Consider the following 17047-nt stretch of genomic DNA (forward strand, 5'->3'; position numbering starts at 1 on the left):
CTCTGACATGCTCCTTGCCAGAAAAGGGGACTCAACTTTACGTGCGAACCTCCGAGAGGCAAGTCTGTACAGTTTTTGGACCTTTTGTTTAGCTTTGAACAAACTTGCCCCTGTTAAACGTATAACCCTCGCTCGCATGACAGCGCTCACTCGAAATTGATTAAACAAGGCATTGTTTCATCCGCCATCCAGGCAGCGCTCACGAAAAGCTGTCCCCATACGATGCAGAGCAGCGTTGAAAAACAAGTCCAACGCAGGTGTCTTAACGAGAGACGGCTTGAACACCGCCGGAAGGTACGTAACAAAAGCGGCAGGCACCTGGACGACCACAGGAAGACTTTCAAAGGGTTATCAGGTTATCAGAGCACGCGCGAGAACCGAAATTGAAAGGGTCATTACTGAGGCACGGATGATCACCAAAGCAGGCACGGATGATCGCCAAAGCAGGAGACAAGTGCGTCAGCGCCCCTTCAATTTTACTTTCAGAAAAGGAGTCGAGTTTTCTAGATCCACTATAAATACATCTGCTTTGCATGACATTTGCTATAAGTCTTGTTCTTTAGAACTTTTAACTTTTTCTTTAACTCTGTATGGCTTTGCGCATTTGACACAGCTTTCGCGCAGCGTTTAAACTTTTCTTTTGTTATGCATTGCGCATCTTTGGCTCTGCTTTGCTTCGACTTTTGACACAGTTTTGCGGTGACTATGTTATTCTTATAGTCTATGTTTTGGTTTTTTGTTCTTTGTTTCTGTCATTTGCCTCGTGCTGCGTGGGCAGCAGAAGTTGATAACTCATCCTTTTGTATCCAGGTTTCTTATGGCTCTTCCTGGGCGTTTATTTTTTTGGGTTCGAGGGTGACGTTGCGTCGCCTCGTTGTTGTGCCATTTCTGTGATGTTGTGCGCAACGATGTGTATCTGTGTTAGATATGCCTGCAATTTTATCCGGTCACGTGGGTCTTGGATGGCATTATAAAAGCTGCTCATTTCTCTGAATAAATGTGTTGGTAGTCAGCACCTGTCCTGTCCACTTCTTTGTTTGTCCTTGTCTTCTCGCGCTGCGTTCTTTAACCAGGTCCCGTCCCAGGATGAATTTTCCTTCAACTGAGAAGATTTTGAGAAAGTTGTGGAGCTTCTACTTGTAGCCATACAGCTGTGGCTATGTTCAGGTCTATGCTAGTCAGCAAGTACTCGCTTGATTAAAATCTACTTCACACTGGAGATCCCCTGAGACAATGAAGTTAAAATTACATCTTCTTACGTAGTGCAAACAATGGTTTCTTAGTTCCAACTGAAGAGTTAATTTGCTTCAAAACCAAGTATATTGAGTGATTTGGGGGAATAAAAATATGCTTTTTTTGACACAATTGGGCATTTTTAAAACACACAAGAGCAAAGTGCACTGAAGTCTACATGTGATCATATGCGACTACCACATGCAATCCTTCAAACCAAAACCACTAAAAGCCAGCCTTCCAGACAAGCTACTTATTTGTGACAAATACTTGGAAGATTTTGTATACAATACAATGCATCTTTATTTCCCAGAAAGAACTGGGTACCAAACATTCAGCTCAAACCAAATATCTTGCAATTCACATGAATATGGACAAGTGTAATGTCATTTACACTTGAAGACTATTTCTCTATACAAAGAAACAGCAGAGAGCACAGTTCCTCAGGAAAACAGCCATTTGTGCCCAAGGCCTAAAAATTCAAACTCTACTTACATCCAGGGACACTCCGGTAATGACCATGGCATGGCTCATGCAGGATTCTCCATAGATGAGACGGTCTGCCCTTGACATGGCTAGTGTGAAAGTGGTACCGAAGAGCGCTTCATAGTCAAAGCTGAAGGGAGAAAAATGGTTATCAGACAATGGCCAAGGACAATGTGTTCCCTTCAACACCCACAATAACACACTATTTGTTGTTATGGTGCACAACTCAGAAGAGAGAGAATACCAAATATCCAATAAAGCTTATGGGATGTACAGAGGGCCACAACTCCCAGAATACATCTGGGTGAAACTGATTACTAGTTCCATTAAGAATCATACAAGCTGCACATAGTACACACCAAAATATGTCGATTTCACGTAAAATGATGAATATGGAACTTCCTTTTGGTAATGACAGCAACAGTGGGACACAAAAGTGGCATTCACAAGCACAGCACAAGAAAAATTGTTTTGTAGCACAATGATTTTTCACAAACATAGATGAATGGGGTATGAGCAGTACCTTCACCTCACACTTTACCTATTCAGTCTGTTTCCCACACTTTACCTATTCAGTCTGTTTCATTCCCCTGTTCGTCTTTGTGCATAAGTACTCTGCACGTCATACATTCTAGACTTATGAACAGTAAGATCATCGTGCATTGCACTAAAAAAGTAAAAGATCTGCAAAACTCTAGCTGAAATACAAGCAGAGTATTGCTTTGGCTCAACCAAAAATGATGATTTCAAAGACAGAAACAAAGCAGCGTCAGGCAACCTATAAAAACCCCACTTTTGATCCTCTCTGCCCAAAACAAAGTTTGGGAGACACTTGAGCTCCGCCTGTAAAGGTATGGCCTGGTTGCGTTAATGGGTCCCGTCAGCAGCCCACGCAGATATGGACACTGTTTCCATATTTTGTGAAAGACCACGTGACATACACGCAAAACCCCATTTTGACCAAGCCATATGCATATACCTGCGTGGCCTAAGAGCAGTGTGCAACTCTCAAACCAATGGCAGGGGTTCGATTCCCGACCAATTACCCCAACTTTCTTTTCAGTGCAATTCAGTGCAACTCTCATGTCGTAACAATGTTTGCGTCATGTTCTACCTCCTATTAATCAGTCTTCTAATGTTTTAACCACTTTCTACATGACAGCATAAGGAGCTCGTTGTGTTGAAAACTGCGTGTACCTCACGCGGTTTTCAGTCGCAAAAAAATCCCAGAATTCCTGAAATCAAAATATAAAAAATAAAATAGCCAGCACTGAGGCTTGAACCCAGGCCCTCTGCGTGCCAGGTGGGCACGCAATGCATAGGCCACAAAGGGTAGTTGGTTCAGGGGCGTTAGAGAGGCACCTAGTGAATGCGTTGTATGACTTAGTAATGTGTACTGATCTTAGTAATTTAAAACAAATCTTAATATACTAAATAGGTGTAAGAAATTGCACGGTATGAAAAGGTGGTGTCACAGCATTTCAGTGTACTGAAACTGATAAATGGTGTGTATGTGTATGAGTGTATGTCGTGCATTGTAACTTAGTGATTGGCCATCAATAATTGTGATTGGTGATGCGATTGGTAATTGGGACCGGAATCTATGACAGTGATCAGTAATGTGATTGTGAATTAGTCATCGGTGAGAAATGAGAAAGAAAAGAAATAAAAAGAGGAAAAAGGCACCATTGCACCTACTTTTAACAAGAGTTTAAGAGTCGCCTTGATTTTATCCCACAGCTCTATGTGTGGCCAATCCGGCTTTTCCGTACATATCGGCAACTATGCCAACTGCGCCGGATTCTCTATTGAATGGGACGCTTGACACTGTCACGTCGTACCCCACACAGCAGCACACACAAGCCCAAGTCTTCCAGGATAGCAGATGCCACATACTGCCGAGAGCAACTGCTTGAGACAGTATGAAGATAGACAAGGACACCACTGCAGCTTCGGTGGGAAGCACGCGAAAGGTCAGGAATATATCCCCACCAGCTAGGGACGCACCACTTAGCTGTTCCCAAAAGCACCCTCCAGCACGTGCACACTTGCTGCAAGGACACTACATGAGAGAGTCCCTGAACGCTACATCATGTGTCGACTCTTCACGACAGGACGTTAAAGGGCCCATGAAAAGAGGCTTTGAGGTTGGCTATAAAATGCTTGCATTATGTAGAGTATAGGTCACCAACCATTTATGCCACATATAAGACCTCAAAAGATAGTCAATAATTTACAGTACATTTTTTAAAATTTCTGCTTCCGTGCTTTGCGGCGACCAGCGGTGCCAGGCTTTAGCACGATTCTGCATGCATTGCATCATGTAGTGCTCATTATATGGTAGCGGAGAGCTATCATATTGGTTTGCCGTGCCAGCTTTTCCAGACATCATGCAGCTACCGTGGCTGCACCAAGTCAGCTGCATTAGAGAAGAGTGCACCGGTCATTCGACCGAGATGAGGCTCATCGGCAGCGGAAAGCTGTGCGCACTGCCCAAGTCAAAATCCAGAGCTGCCTCCGTTCAGCATTGCGTGTTCCGTATGCTGTCGCATACAGTTCAAGTACCGCAGTGTGTCTGCTCAAAAATCACATCGAGAAGCGTAATCGTCGGCTAATATTTTTTCTCATTTATCACAAGTATTTTACAGCAAAAAATGCCCACGCCTCTGTACAGTGCAAAAACATTCATCCAGCATCACAGCGAATATTTCTGAACACACAAGTGCCTTAAAGCACAATGTCTCACTTCTAACACATCCTCAATTTAAGCTGCTTCGTGAACATCGAGCATTAAAAGAGATTTAAAATCATGAGTCATCTAAAAAAAGCTGGTCTGCAATATACACTAGACATCCGCTAATTTCTACACATCGATTACTAATTCGCAATCACATTACTGACCACTGTCATAGATTCCAGTCTCAATTGATGATCACATCACCAATCACAATTATTAATAACCAATCATTATATAAGTCACAATGCACGACATACTATGGCATGATACAATGATGCCAATATGGCATCCAGCCAGAAACACTGTTCTGATCTCTTACTCTAACACATCCTCAAATGAGTTGCATCATCAACAAACATTAAAAGAGGTTTGAAATCATGAGTTATTTGAAAACGCTGGTCTGCAATATGCACTAGACATCCGCTAATTTTCGTGCGGTGTCTTCAGCTTTCTGCAAAGGAATACCAAATACTCTAGAAGGCCCAATTTCAGGCAGAAATAAGGTTTAACCCAAGTTTTAAGAAATCAGTTTTGGGTGCAAGAATCGGCAAAATCAGGTCTTTAGCAAAATAAATACATGAAAATTGCTCCTAACTACAAAAACTAGCCACACAAAAAAAATTAGAGAGGACACTTCAGCTCTGCCTTAAGCGCATGACATGATGGTGTAGTGGGTTAGGCTTTCCATTTTGAGCAGTTTGACACCTTTGAATGCATTTTTCATTTCATTAACTGATCAATTACACACTCTAAATTTTCTTGATTAGCTACATCAAGCATTGGCTTTTCATTCTGAGCATTTTAACACCTTTGAGCCCCCTTTTCCAATTTTTCATTTCTTTTATTAATTACAATTATTTCATTAACTTGTCATGACCTGTCACATACCAATCAATCATCAATCACTAGAACCGCAAATTATCGTGATGCGATATTTTTTAAACAGCCTCCGATTATAGGTCACCGGTTCGAATCCCTATTGCGAGCTAGGCTCTAACTTAACTAGCAAGTACATGCGGCACGAAACACTGAATTGTATGACACCATCCAGAACGGTTGACATATGATTTTTTTTACGAAGCCCCTGATTATAATAAAGGAGTAATTACTCATTAGCATCCATCCAAGCACAGCCATATGGCTACAAAGGAAGGCTATACAGCTTTCTCATAAACTTCGAAGTTAAAGAAAAATTCGTCCTGGTCCGGGGTTTGAACCCGGGACCACCGCTTCACCGGAGCAGTCGCTCTACCAACTGAGCTAACCAGGACGGCAATACTATGGTAGGGCGGGAGCAAATTGATCAATAACTCGAAGTGGTAACATTGTTGATGAAATGCAAATGTAGCTCTTAGCTGTAATAACTCCCTTATTACAAATTTACTCCACCTTAGGGGATTCCCCTAAACATTTCATCAGCCCCTCATTATTTTCGACAAGCAGTGCCGACTACGCCGATGGCTTTTCAACTGAACGAGCTGTATACGTTGTTGCGTAAAAACTACGACATACTAAATACTGAGGCCGCACATCCTAGAGGCAATTATGTGCTGCACCAGCAAAGAACAAAGCACACTGCTCCCATCAGCATGTTCATGCTACTTCCTTGAACAGACGAAAAAAAATTGTGGGCTGTTCCATACATTACCAATCAAAAGAACTCAGTTCCTGATGCTGATAAATAGCTAATGCCTGTGACTCACTGCACAGTGGGTAGATTACTTACAAGTCAGTGTCCAAGATGCCTCGCTTTATCTCGCATCGCTTGACAACTTCACAGCCAAACCACACAGGCTGAAAAGAGAAACAGCATGTTGGCAAATGTACATCCCACGTGATGGGAAATGAAGCCACCAGGTTAACCAATGTGCAGTAGATCTATAATACAGGAGCACTCATTAGCGTGCACCAGATACAACTACAAAGCAAACCTACAATGGTACTTCATGTTCCCGTATCCCTTTCATGGCACACCTTCACAAGCAGCTGCTGTGGCCACAAGAGGGGAATAATCCAGTTGTCTTGCATTATGTGATTAGGAGGCTCCATAGGCTGCGAGCAGCTCAGAGCACGACCCAGTCAAAAGTAGAAAACCTGCTTCTGCTTCAAAACCTGGCTGCTAGTTCAGTTTCCAACATCGACTCTGCAAAGCAATAAATACAGCACCTGTCAAGGTACAGTGTTGCCCCCAAGAAACTTTGTGATAGAAAAACTTTCGTCCTGGTTTGAGGCTGAAACATTGGACAACCACCAGTCAGGGACAGTCGCTCTACAAACTAAGCTAACCAAGCACAAGGCCATACTGACCAAGGGGGAACGGTGTTAGTGCAACGCAAACTGCACAACATCTCCACTTCAAGTTGATACATTATAGGGGTGTGCAAACATTCTAAATTCCTCCTATTCGATTCACTGCACCAGTCAATTAGTCGAATCTCGGTGATACAAATCTCACGGGGTCGCGGGAAAATTCATATCTAAAATTTTGTAGCATCCAAACGAACAAAATTCATATACAGAAGCACTGAAAATGCATGCACGCAGATCAGTTTTCCGCTGACGGGATCTATTCACGGCCGTGCGGCCACGCTACTCGCGGTGCTTACCGCACGATTAGCGATCGTGATTTCAGTGATGAGAGGTCCGCGCACCGCTGCTCACTACTCGCGGTGCATACCACGCAATCCGCCTGTTTCATGACACGACTGCTCATGCGCCCATCACCTGCCGGCGGTGTCGCGAAGCACATTGGAAGGGTTGTGCGCTCCTCTCGAGACCGGCCGTGGAAGTGTAAACAAACCGGCTTCTTACGCGGGGTGCGTTGCTGCAGCCGTCGGGCGTTCAGCGCGACGCATTTGGCGATGCATACGACATGTGTTACATACGGCTGCAATGCCCAATATGTAAAGGGAAGCAAGCTCGGATTTTTTTCGCTTTCCGAACGCTTCCCGGGACCACCTTCGATGCGAAGCGTGGATAAAAGCAGTTCGCCGGCTCGACGATCGTGGCCGCCCTTGGGCACCGTCAAGCACGTCAAGACTGCGCGAAAATCACTTTCTGACAGTTACGGACGAGATACTGGGTTTAAATGCATGTGCAGTCCATCACGAAAGGTTTTATTCATGGCCAGGAAGGCCTCGAATGTCACCGCGGCATTTAGACTTCGTTCCGACGCTTTTTGCTTTCTCAAGCAAGAAGGCCGAATGGGCAAGTGCTGTGAGCCGCTTTCAACGCGCGATGGAGCGGACAACGAAAAAGAAGCTACGAGAGCATTCACACATGGTGCTAGAATTTTGTCGTAATCTCCTATTGAAATTTCCTTGTTTATGCCACTACACCTAGGCCAATCCCCCGGTGTGGGTATGTGCCATGTATTAAGAGGCAGAAGAAGAAGAAGGTGCGTTATGCGTGTGCTCGCATCATATCCATGACGAAGAGCGCTGCGTGGTATCGCCGGAATGACTCAATGTGCGCCCCTCGCGCTCGTCTTTATGGACGCGCATGCTTGTTTAACCTATGCAGCGGTGTGCTGTGGGAAAATAAAGTGAAATTCTAGCAGAGCTGCCATGTTGCGAGTACGCTTGTGCTTTTGTAGTTCGTGTAGCTATTCGGCAGCGGTTGAGCACAACGATTGCTTGTGAAAACTGTTGTCCCCAGTCGTTTTCTGTACTACGGCGTGCACGATGTAGTATCCACCATTTAATGGATGGCAGGCATACACAGCGGAAAACGTTAACCTCACTGATCGGGGATATTTCATTGACCATTATGTTCCGAATGTAGCCTTCATCTCTGAAGCGGCGGCCCTTGCTCAGCTGGCGTTCGCATCGCATGCCGGTTGATCGGAGATACTGAAGAATTTGCTCTTTGGTGGGCACAGCAGCCTACTTCGGACTTCGCACCCAGCCATCAGTCAATCCTAGAAATCCTCCAGGTACCAGGTGCTGCCTAGGACACGCCGTCGTTGACAGATTCCAACAAAACGGGCTCCACAGCGGCACTCAGTCTGGCCGGGTTGGGCGCGCAGTACCCTTCCAGTGAGCTTCCAGCGTTGTACGCGAGGTGGCAGCACAGGAATATGAAAAAGGCGGATTAGCGATTGCTATTTCGGCGATGTGAGAGGGCCGCGCACCGCCGCTTCCTACTCGCGGTGCGTACCGCGTGATTAGCCATCGCGAGTGACTGCGCAAAGTTACGTCAAGCTGCGCAAAGTTACGTCACTGCATGCACATTTCTGCCAAAAAACCAGTATCTGCGAAAACAGAAAAATACCACCAACACCGTTGCCAAAACAGGGGAACAGAGTGAGCCAATGACAACCAGACTAGTTCTCACACGATTTTGTGTGCTTTGTTTCTTTAAATTTGTAATTGCGTGCTTGAATTTTTGTAAATTTGTATTCTTAGTGCAGTGGCCCAACAGTAACCATTTCCACTACCAGCATGCGCCGATGGACGCTGCGAGATCCGTCCCAGCAGCTCGGTCTCCCGAAGTGCTCAGAATAAACACATCCCTACATCTGGCGGAGGTGCTGGGAAGTTACATCATACAAAGGGGAGTCACACAAGGACGAACAGGCAGTTTCCATGCAGCTGAGGTCAACAACAGCACAATGAGTCTAAAGGAAGTCGCATCCCAGGATGATGTGTGAGCAGCAAGACAGGCCAATAAACTCTAATAAACCTCCTCCTTTCGAGTCCCACTACAGATAATTCATCCCAAGCACTCATCCCGAGCACTTATCCACCAAGCTTGCCATTTAGTTATTCAAGACAGCCTGCTCTATCGCAGCAATTACCTGTTTGATGGACACAAATGTCTTGTGATCATCCCCCACCATCTACAGTGCAATCCACTTATAATGATAATGAGAAAACCAGAAAATCCGATTGTTATAACCGATTATCATCATATCTGGACCGGCAAAAAAAAAAAAGCAAGAAGAACACACCCATGCATTCCTCCATGCATGCAGGTATTACCCCATGCATGTAGCCAGCACAACCGGTGCTCCCGTCAAGGGCGCACAGCATCTTGGTGCTCTGCCAAGTTTGCAGAGCGAGCCACGCCCTCCAGTGCTCCCGTCAAACAGTAAACACTCTGATGTTATTGGCGCCCAGCATCTTGGCACGCTGCAAAGGGTTGCACTGCGGACAGCGCAAAACGGTGGATTGTGCAAGAAAAGTCAACGCTAAAAAAAAAAGTAAATTCTCAACCATCTCAGGCAGAGCTACATTTGTGTGCGCCAGCGTTGCGCGGCAGCAGCCAAGCAAGCTCTTCCCCTCAGAGATTCTGACGACAATACCGCTTGGTTCCCAAGGTCGTAGGCAACGCTCCCCCTCATGGATTTTGCCACGCTGGTCCGTTCGTGGAGTTTTTACATCAATCGCTTCAAAGTATTTTTATTTTAGCTTTCTGACTAATTCCGGTGGTAAACACCATCTGGGCGGCCAGAATCCTATTGTTGTATAAGTTATTTCGTCGATAACTGTATCGTTATATACGGTTTATTTTCACATAGTGGCAATAGGAGAATAGATAAATCTAAAGAGTTTGATTGTTATATTGTTATAACATTGTATCCGGTATCTGTTATATCCGGTTATATGCGCCGACTATGAACACTATTCCGACTGCTTTTGCTTAGATCGTGCGACACTGCTTTAGCAATGAAATATGTTCGTTTGTTATGGAAACAATAGCAGTGCTTTATGTGCAAAGAATAATAAGGTGAGGTTCCAAAGCGCAAAAAGCACAGTGCTTTTTGCGCTATGGAACCTTAAGTGAATCACCGATTAGCCCAAACAATCACCCTTCTAGGATGAGAAGGGTTCTGAAAAGGGTTCTGAAAAGACAATTATTCTGGGGCTTGCACATGAAAAGAATTATTCCTGGGCTTGCACACGAAAAGAATTATTCCTGGGCTTGCACACGAAAAGAATTATTCCTGGGCTTGCACACTTTTGTTTTGCTGGCTGTGTTCAAAGTAATCATGCGATTTGTCATGTGCCTGGATTCTGTATTTTAAAATCCCTCTTTTCTGTTAAACAGTTGGCGGTGTGCACATGTGTCATTCTCTTTCTTGTGCTCTCAGTTTCGCTGCTGTTCTCTTGCGTGTGTTGTGTTGTGTTGGGTTTAATGGCACATAAGCAGCTAAGGCTATCATGCGCCAGGCTCAAGGTATATGAACACTTTTCTGTAGGTGGGAGGAAACATGGTTGTGTAGATGACTTAAATTGCTATTTCGTTCTGGTAGTAATAAGACAAAGAAGAAATTTTATAAATGGCTAAAAATAAACGCTTTCAAGAAGGTCAGATAACCTCAGTAGCCATCCTTGGCTGGGCAAGGATCCTGAGGCTCCCAACCATTCAAATAACCACCTCAGCCCTCTTCTCATGGAATGAGAAAATGGCTGAAATGCATCATATTATAAAGCAAAGCTGTGGATCAAAGTTTACAGTTTCTGAAGAACACCTGCTTCTTTTAAAAAGCTAAAAACGGAAGATATGTTAACAATGGCATTTTCGCCTAAAAGCAGCGCTGGTTGTAAAGGAATGTCGACTGTGGAACATGTTTTTTTTAAACCACATTGGTGGACATCAAGAAGCTCTCGGGATTCTAGAATAAACATTAATCTAATATTTATAACACTCAAAAGATTTGGCAAGACAGCTTGTAATGGTTATAGGCCTGTAACTGTTAGGGGAGGTTGGTGGCTTTCCTGGTTTTAGAAATGGAACAATAACGGCTTTTTTCTAAGCAGCTGGTATTTTCCCTACTACCCATATTTTGTTAAAAAATTTTAACAACTTCTACAGATTGCTCAGACAGATGGGACATCATTTCATAATGAATTTCGTCGGGGCTTGGTGCAGTTTGTTTACCTATAGACAGTACTCTCTGTATTTCTTGAAGTGTAATCAAATTATTGTAAGGCTCGTTTGTGCTGCCTGCCGTAGGGAGCCTTTGTTTTTCGGTTGTGTTTTTGTATTTTAAGAATGACTGTGTATAGTGGGAAGAACTAGAAACTATAAAAAAATGTTGCCCCAAAATGTCTGCTTGTTCTTTAATACTTGTCTGAATACCAGGATCCGTCAGCAGAGGAAGGGTGAATGGAGAATAGCTGCCATTTACTTCTCTGACCTGCTCCCACAGTTTTTTTGATGTTACCGAGCTGTTTATTGAAGACCATAATTTCGCCAAGACATTTTTTCCGCGTTCCGCCGTATATATCGGGCTTTAGCTTTTGCCTTTTTGAAAACTATTAGATTTTCGTGAGTAGGATACCTACGAAATACACCCCAGGCCCTATTTTGTTGTTTTTTGGCTTCCCAACAATCTCGCGTCCACCACACCTTGTGGTTCTGGCGCACCACGCCTGTGGACAGGGGAATAGCTAGCCGTGCAGCATCGATGATACACTTTATGAGAATTTCATTGATTTCATCTATGCTAAGTGTTTCTGAGTAAATGTCCTCTAATCTGGCCTTTTCTCTAAACAACACCCAATCAGCTAAATGTAGCTTCCATCGCCGTGGTTTGGTTGGAATGACTGCAGGTGAGGATGAGAGGCTTATAAAAACTGGTAGGTGATCACTCCCAAACGGGTTTTCTAAAGCGTCCCACTTAAAATCGCTAAAAACAGAAGGTGAACAAAAAGACAGGTCTAAACTGCTCATTTTCCCAGACGTTGGGGAACAGTATGTGGCCTTTTTCGTATTTAAAAGACATACATTATTCGTCAGGATAAAATCTTCGATTACCCACAGGGAGGAGTGAGCATTAAAATCCCCAAGTAGCAGATATGGCTCCGGAAGTTCTCTGATCAGTTGCTGTAGATCATGGAGTGTTAACGTAAAATGTGGAGGAATGTATACGGAACAGATTGTTAGTGTTTTGTAGCTTACGATACTGACTGCAACCGCCTCAAGTTTTGTTTTGAGTTTAATTTCTAGAGCAGGGACGCCGCTTTGGACGACAATTGCGACGCCTCCCGAGATTCGATTTGCCTGCTCGCGATCGCGTCTAAACGTTTGATAATGTTTCAGGATATGCACATGTTGTGGACCAAGATTGGTCTCCTGAAGACAAAACTATGGGTAACATTGACCCTAAAATATGTTATGTCACTATAATTCCGCATAAGTCCTCTGCAATTCCATTGAATTAAAAAAGCCATGTTTGTGTTTTTGAGAGGAAATGAAAAGGGATTTACTTATGTGGTGGGCCCATTATGAGGGGCCTGTCTTTTTTTCGCTCAAGAGAGCTGTTCCGCCGCTGTAATGGAGGCGGAGTGGGTGTTGTATCCATCACCTCAACAGAGGTGCTGGAGGACCGCGCAGCTGCGGTTGAGCTAGTTTCAGGTTTCCCCCAACGGGGGGAGGTCCTGCGGGATGCCGACCCATGGACCGGCGGTCCCTGCTGACAGGGCAGCTTTCGCTGACCCTGCCTGGGGCGTGGATGGCCCTGCCATAGGCTCGGTGGGAGCGGCCTTGGCAGGTGCCGGAGTGCTGTGTGGTGCTACGCCCGTGTGCACCACATCAGCGAAGTTTTGTTTTGCTGTGAAGGAGAATGTGTTTGTAAGCGCAAAACGCCTTCTCGCTTCTTTAAAAGAAATGTTTTCTTTTGTATTTATGGTGATTATCTCTTTCTTCCAGGACGGACACGCCCTGGAGTATGCAGCATGTTCTCCTTCACAGTTTGCACAGCACAGGGCTGTGTCACATACCGTATTTACTCGCATAATGATCGCACTCGCGTAATGATCGCACCCCTGAATTTTGAGGTCAAAATTACATTTTTTAAATTCCCCGCGTAATGATCGCACCCCGAACATGGAGCCGCCTGGTGGTTGATCTGCAGTCATCCCGCAGCGAATGCATTCCGACGAGTTCCCAACCTAGTCTAGTAACGTTGGAGTTCCCATGATTCCATGCTTTGCGGCGTTCGCCATTTTGCAATTCGGCAGCGTCCTAGCGTGCTTTGTGTTTTTGTGCGAGTTTACGCCATTTCACCATGGGGCGGTATGCCAGTTACACCGCCGCGTTCAAGCTCAAGGCTGTCGACTATGCACTGGAGCATGGCAACCGCGCTGCTGGTAGGCATTTCGGCGTGGACGAAATGAGGATACGCTATTGGAAGAAGCAGCGCGAGAAGCTGATGGCTACGAACAAGACACTGCGGGCTTTCCGTGGACCCAAAACGGGCAAGTTCCCTCGTGTTGAGGAGGCGGTCCTAGAATACGTGAGGGACCTGCGCAAGGATGGTTGCGCAGTGTCATTAGAAATGATACAGACGCAGGCGCGCACAACTGCCAGGAAGCTGGGAATCGCCGCAAAGGATTTCCGCGCTAGCTCCGGTTGGACGACTCGCTTTATGCGACGGAATGGACTTTCCCTGAGGCGGCGGACGTCATTGTGCCAGCGGCTCCCAGCCGCGTATGAAAGCAAAGTGATAGACTTCCATCACTTCGTCACTAGGCTTCGCGAAAAATGCGGTTACCTCATGTCGCAAATTGGAAACGCCGATCAAACTCCACTGACGTTCGACATGCCCCGGAATACAACTGTGAACGAGAAGGGTGCTCGGAGCGTCCTCGTGAAGACGTCTGGCGCAGAAAAACAGCGATGCACAGTCATGCTTGCTGTGACGGCCGACGGGCGGAAGCTGCCACCATACGTGATCTTCAAACGGAAGACTATTCCGAAGGGAAACTTTCCCCGTGGCATCCATATACGTGCACAGATGAAAGGGTGGATGACTGCAGACCTGATGGTCGACTGGATCAAGACTGTTTGGGGAAGAAGACCAGGAGCATTTCTGCTTCCCTCGCTTCTGGTTTTGGACAGTTTTAGGGGTCACCTTGTGGACAGCGTGCGTGCCAAGCTGAAAGAGCTGCGCACCGAGATTGCAGTCATTCCTGGCGGCCTGACTTCGCTGCTGCAGCCTCTCGACGTGTCCCTGAACAAACCGTTCAAGGACAACATTCGACGACTTTATGCTGAGTGGATGGCGATGGGCCAGCATGATTTGACGCCGAGCGGAAAGATTAGAAGGCCATCCGTGGAGATGCTGTGCTCGTGGATCACAGAAGCGTGGAGCAGTATCCCCGACGAGGTAGTGGCTAAGAGTTTTAAGAAGACAGGCATATCCAACGCTTTGGATGGAACAGAAGATGACTTCCTGTGGGATTGTGAAGATGCTCCCAGCGACGACACTGCCGTTTCCGATGAGTCGTGCAGCAGTGAAAGCGAGGATGGCGAGGATTCAGACTTCGATTAGAGTACTGACGAAAAAAAATAAATGGGCATTGTGCACTCCATGTGATGCTTAATGTGCGTGTTTATTGCGAAGGTAAGCCTTACTCAGCTTTTATTTTTGGTTGTAATCGAGATATATGTTCTAAAAGACGTCTGACCTGCAACTTGTTTGCGTTTTCGGTGCTCAAAAATTTTTTGTAGAAAATTTACCCCGCGTAATGATCGCACCCCGAAATTTGCGTCAGTATTTAAAAAAAAAAAGTGCGATCATTATGCGAGTAAATACGGTACATCAGACTGGTGATCGTTCGAGGCACATTTTGCGCAAGTGTTTGCGACCGCGGCAGCTCTGTGAGCCGTGGCCGAACCTTTGGCAGTTGAAACATCTGCGAGGGTTTGGTATGTATGGTCTTACATTGATTTTCAAATATCCCACGTCGATTGTGTCGGGCAGGGTGCTGGTGTTGAACGTCAGGATCAAGTGTTTTGTGTCTATTTCCTTGTTGTCCTTCCGGATTTTGATTCGGTGGACATCTATGACGTCTTGGTCGATGAGCCCTTGGAGCATTTCTTTTTCAGTTATGTGAAGAAAATCATTTTCCGATATTACGCCTCGGACAGTGTTAAGTGAGCGATGAGGAGTCACGGAGACCAGGATTTCCCCTATGGACGTTAGGTTGGAGAGCTTAGATTGTTGGACATTGTCACACAGTTCGAGCAATAAGTCACCGCTGGCCATTTTTGACAGCTTATAGCCAATGCCTAAGGTTTCAGTCAAGCACTTTGACACAAGGAAGGGGGATATTATTCTTGCCTGTTTATCTTGTTGTTCACTGTGGATCACATGATATTTGGGGAAAGTTACTTTTCTTTTTTGAAAGAAGTTGTCTGCCTCGTTCCGCCCTCTTATGAGAGAGCGATCAGGTTTTGAAAGTTGGGGAGCCATAAAAAAATTTTGTTTTTCGGTCATGGTGCCAGCCACCCACCACGGAGTCCAACAAGGGGACGGGACAGGAACTTGATATCAAGTTCTGCCCAAGCCAGCTGTACACCTCAACTATAACCAAATATGACGCAACTCAGGGTAGTTGTCACACAAGGTCACACACACTTTGACACAAGGAAGGGGGATATTATTCTTGCCTGTTTATCTTGTTGTTCACTGTGGATCACATGATATTTGGGGAAAGTTACTTTTCTTTTTTGAAAGAAGTTGTCTGCCTCGTTCCGCCCTCTTATGAGAGAGCGATCAGGTTTTGAAAGTTGGGGAGCCATAAAAAAATTTTGTTTTTCGGTCATGGTGCCAGCCACCCACCACGGAGTCCAACAAGGGGACGGGACAGGAACTTGATATCAAGTTCTGCCCAAGCCAGCTGTACACCTCAACTATAACCAAATATGACGCAACTCAGGGTAGTTGTCACACAAGGTTAACCCTCGCCGCCAGGAAAAAAGGAAAAACCAAGAAGCGAGTAGGATATAGGAGAGTTTTGAGACAGAGATAGGAAAGTGAAAGATGGAGAGGAGGATAGGAAAAGGCGACTGCCGATTCCCCCTGGTCAGGTCAGGCCGGAGGTGCCGTCTGCAGGAAGCTGGGGCCAAAGTGGTGTGTTGCCTCCGCCAAGGGGCCTTAAGGGTCCAAACGCTCGGCATCGGCTCAACCACCAGGATCCCTTTTCCCCGGACACGGCGATGCCACGCACGGCGAGGCGCGTGTGCTCGGGTCCGTGTTGATGCACAGTTCACCATCATCCCCTTGCGGGGATGTCCCTGCGGATGCTTGGGAACCCGCGGTGTCGCCACTCACCGTCGCAACGCCTGCAAGCTGCAGGCGCCCCCCTGCGGGGTATTTTAATACAGTTCGATAACTTAACTATGTTAGGCATGCTCAGTTCATTAAAAAACATTGAACTCTGCATTATTCCTTGAACGGGTTGCTATTATTGACTGGTCAGTGGTTAAGGCTCTTGATGACGCCGATATTGCATTCAATCAGTTCTTTCTTATCTCTAATACTATCGATGAGTGTTCTACAATATATAATTGCAATAAGAAATTTTCAACTCCGAATAATCCCTGGATGACTTCTGGCCTTTTAAACAGTTTGAGAAAGAAAGATAAGCTCTATAGAAAATGCGAAAAGCAACTATTCAACTTAAGGCTTTTAGCGCGTTATAAGAAATATTCTAATGTATTAGGCTTGCTCCTTAGAACAGCGAACAGAAAGTACTATGAAAGAGAAATAAATCACGCCGGAGATAACATTCATAAGCAATGGAAAGTTATTAATTCCTTCCTGAACAGAAACAGCTCGAAAGCTCCCATACCAAT

The 17047-nt window shown here is 45.4% G+C and overlaps 1 protein-coding gene and 1 non-coding gene across 2 annotated transcripts in view; both read right to left on the reverse strand.

Annotated features, from left to right (window-relative positions):
• The window catches only part of LOC144120408 (bleomycin hydrolase), a 125065-nt gene that overhangs the window by 17220 nt on the left and 90798 nt on the right, over positions 1 to 17047 (reverse strand). The window contains exons 8-9 of the mRNA XM_077652748.1: positions 6183 to 6250; positions 1729 to 1849 (exon numbers count right to left, since the gene is read on the reverse strand). Of these exons, the coding sequence (XP_077508874.1) occupies positions 1729 to 1849; positions 6183 to 6250 (189 nt within the window). The remainder of the gene's footprint in view (positions 1 to 1728; positions 1850 to 6182; positions 6251 to 17047) is intronic.
• TRNAT-GGU (transfer RNA threonine (anticodon GGU)) lies at positions 5653 to 5726 on the reverse strand. The gene has a single exon. It is a non-coding gene; the product is annotated as a tRNA-Thr (tRNA).

Source organism: Amblyomma americanum, chromosome 2 (genome assembly GCF_052857255.1).
Source record: "Amblyomma americanum isolate KBUSLIRL-KWMA chromosome 2, ASM5285725v1, whole genome shotgun sequence".
Lineage (NCBI taxonomy): Eukaryota > Metazoa > Arthropoda > Arachnida > Ixodida > Ixodidae > Amblyomma > Amblyomma americanum.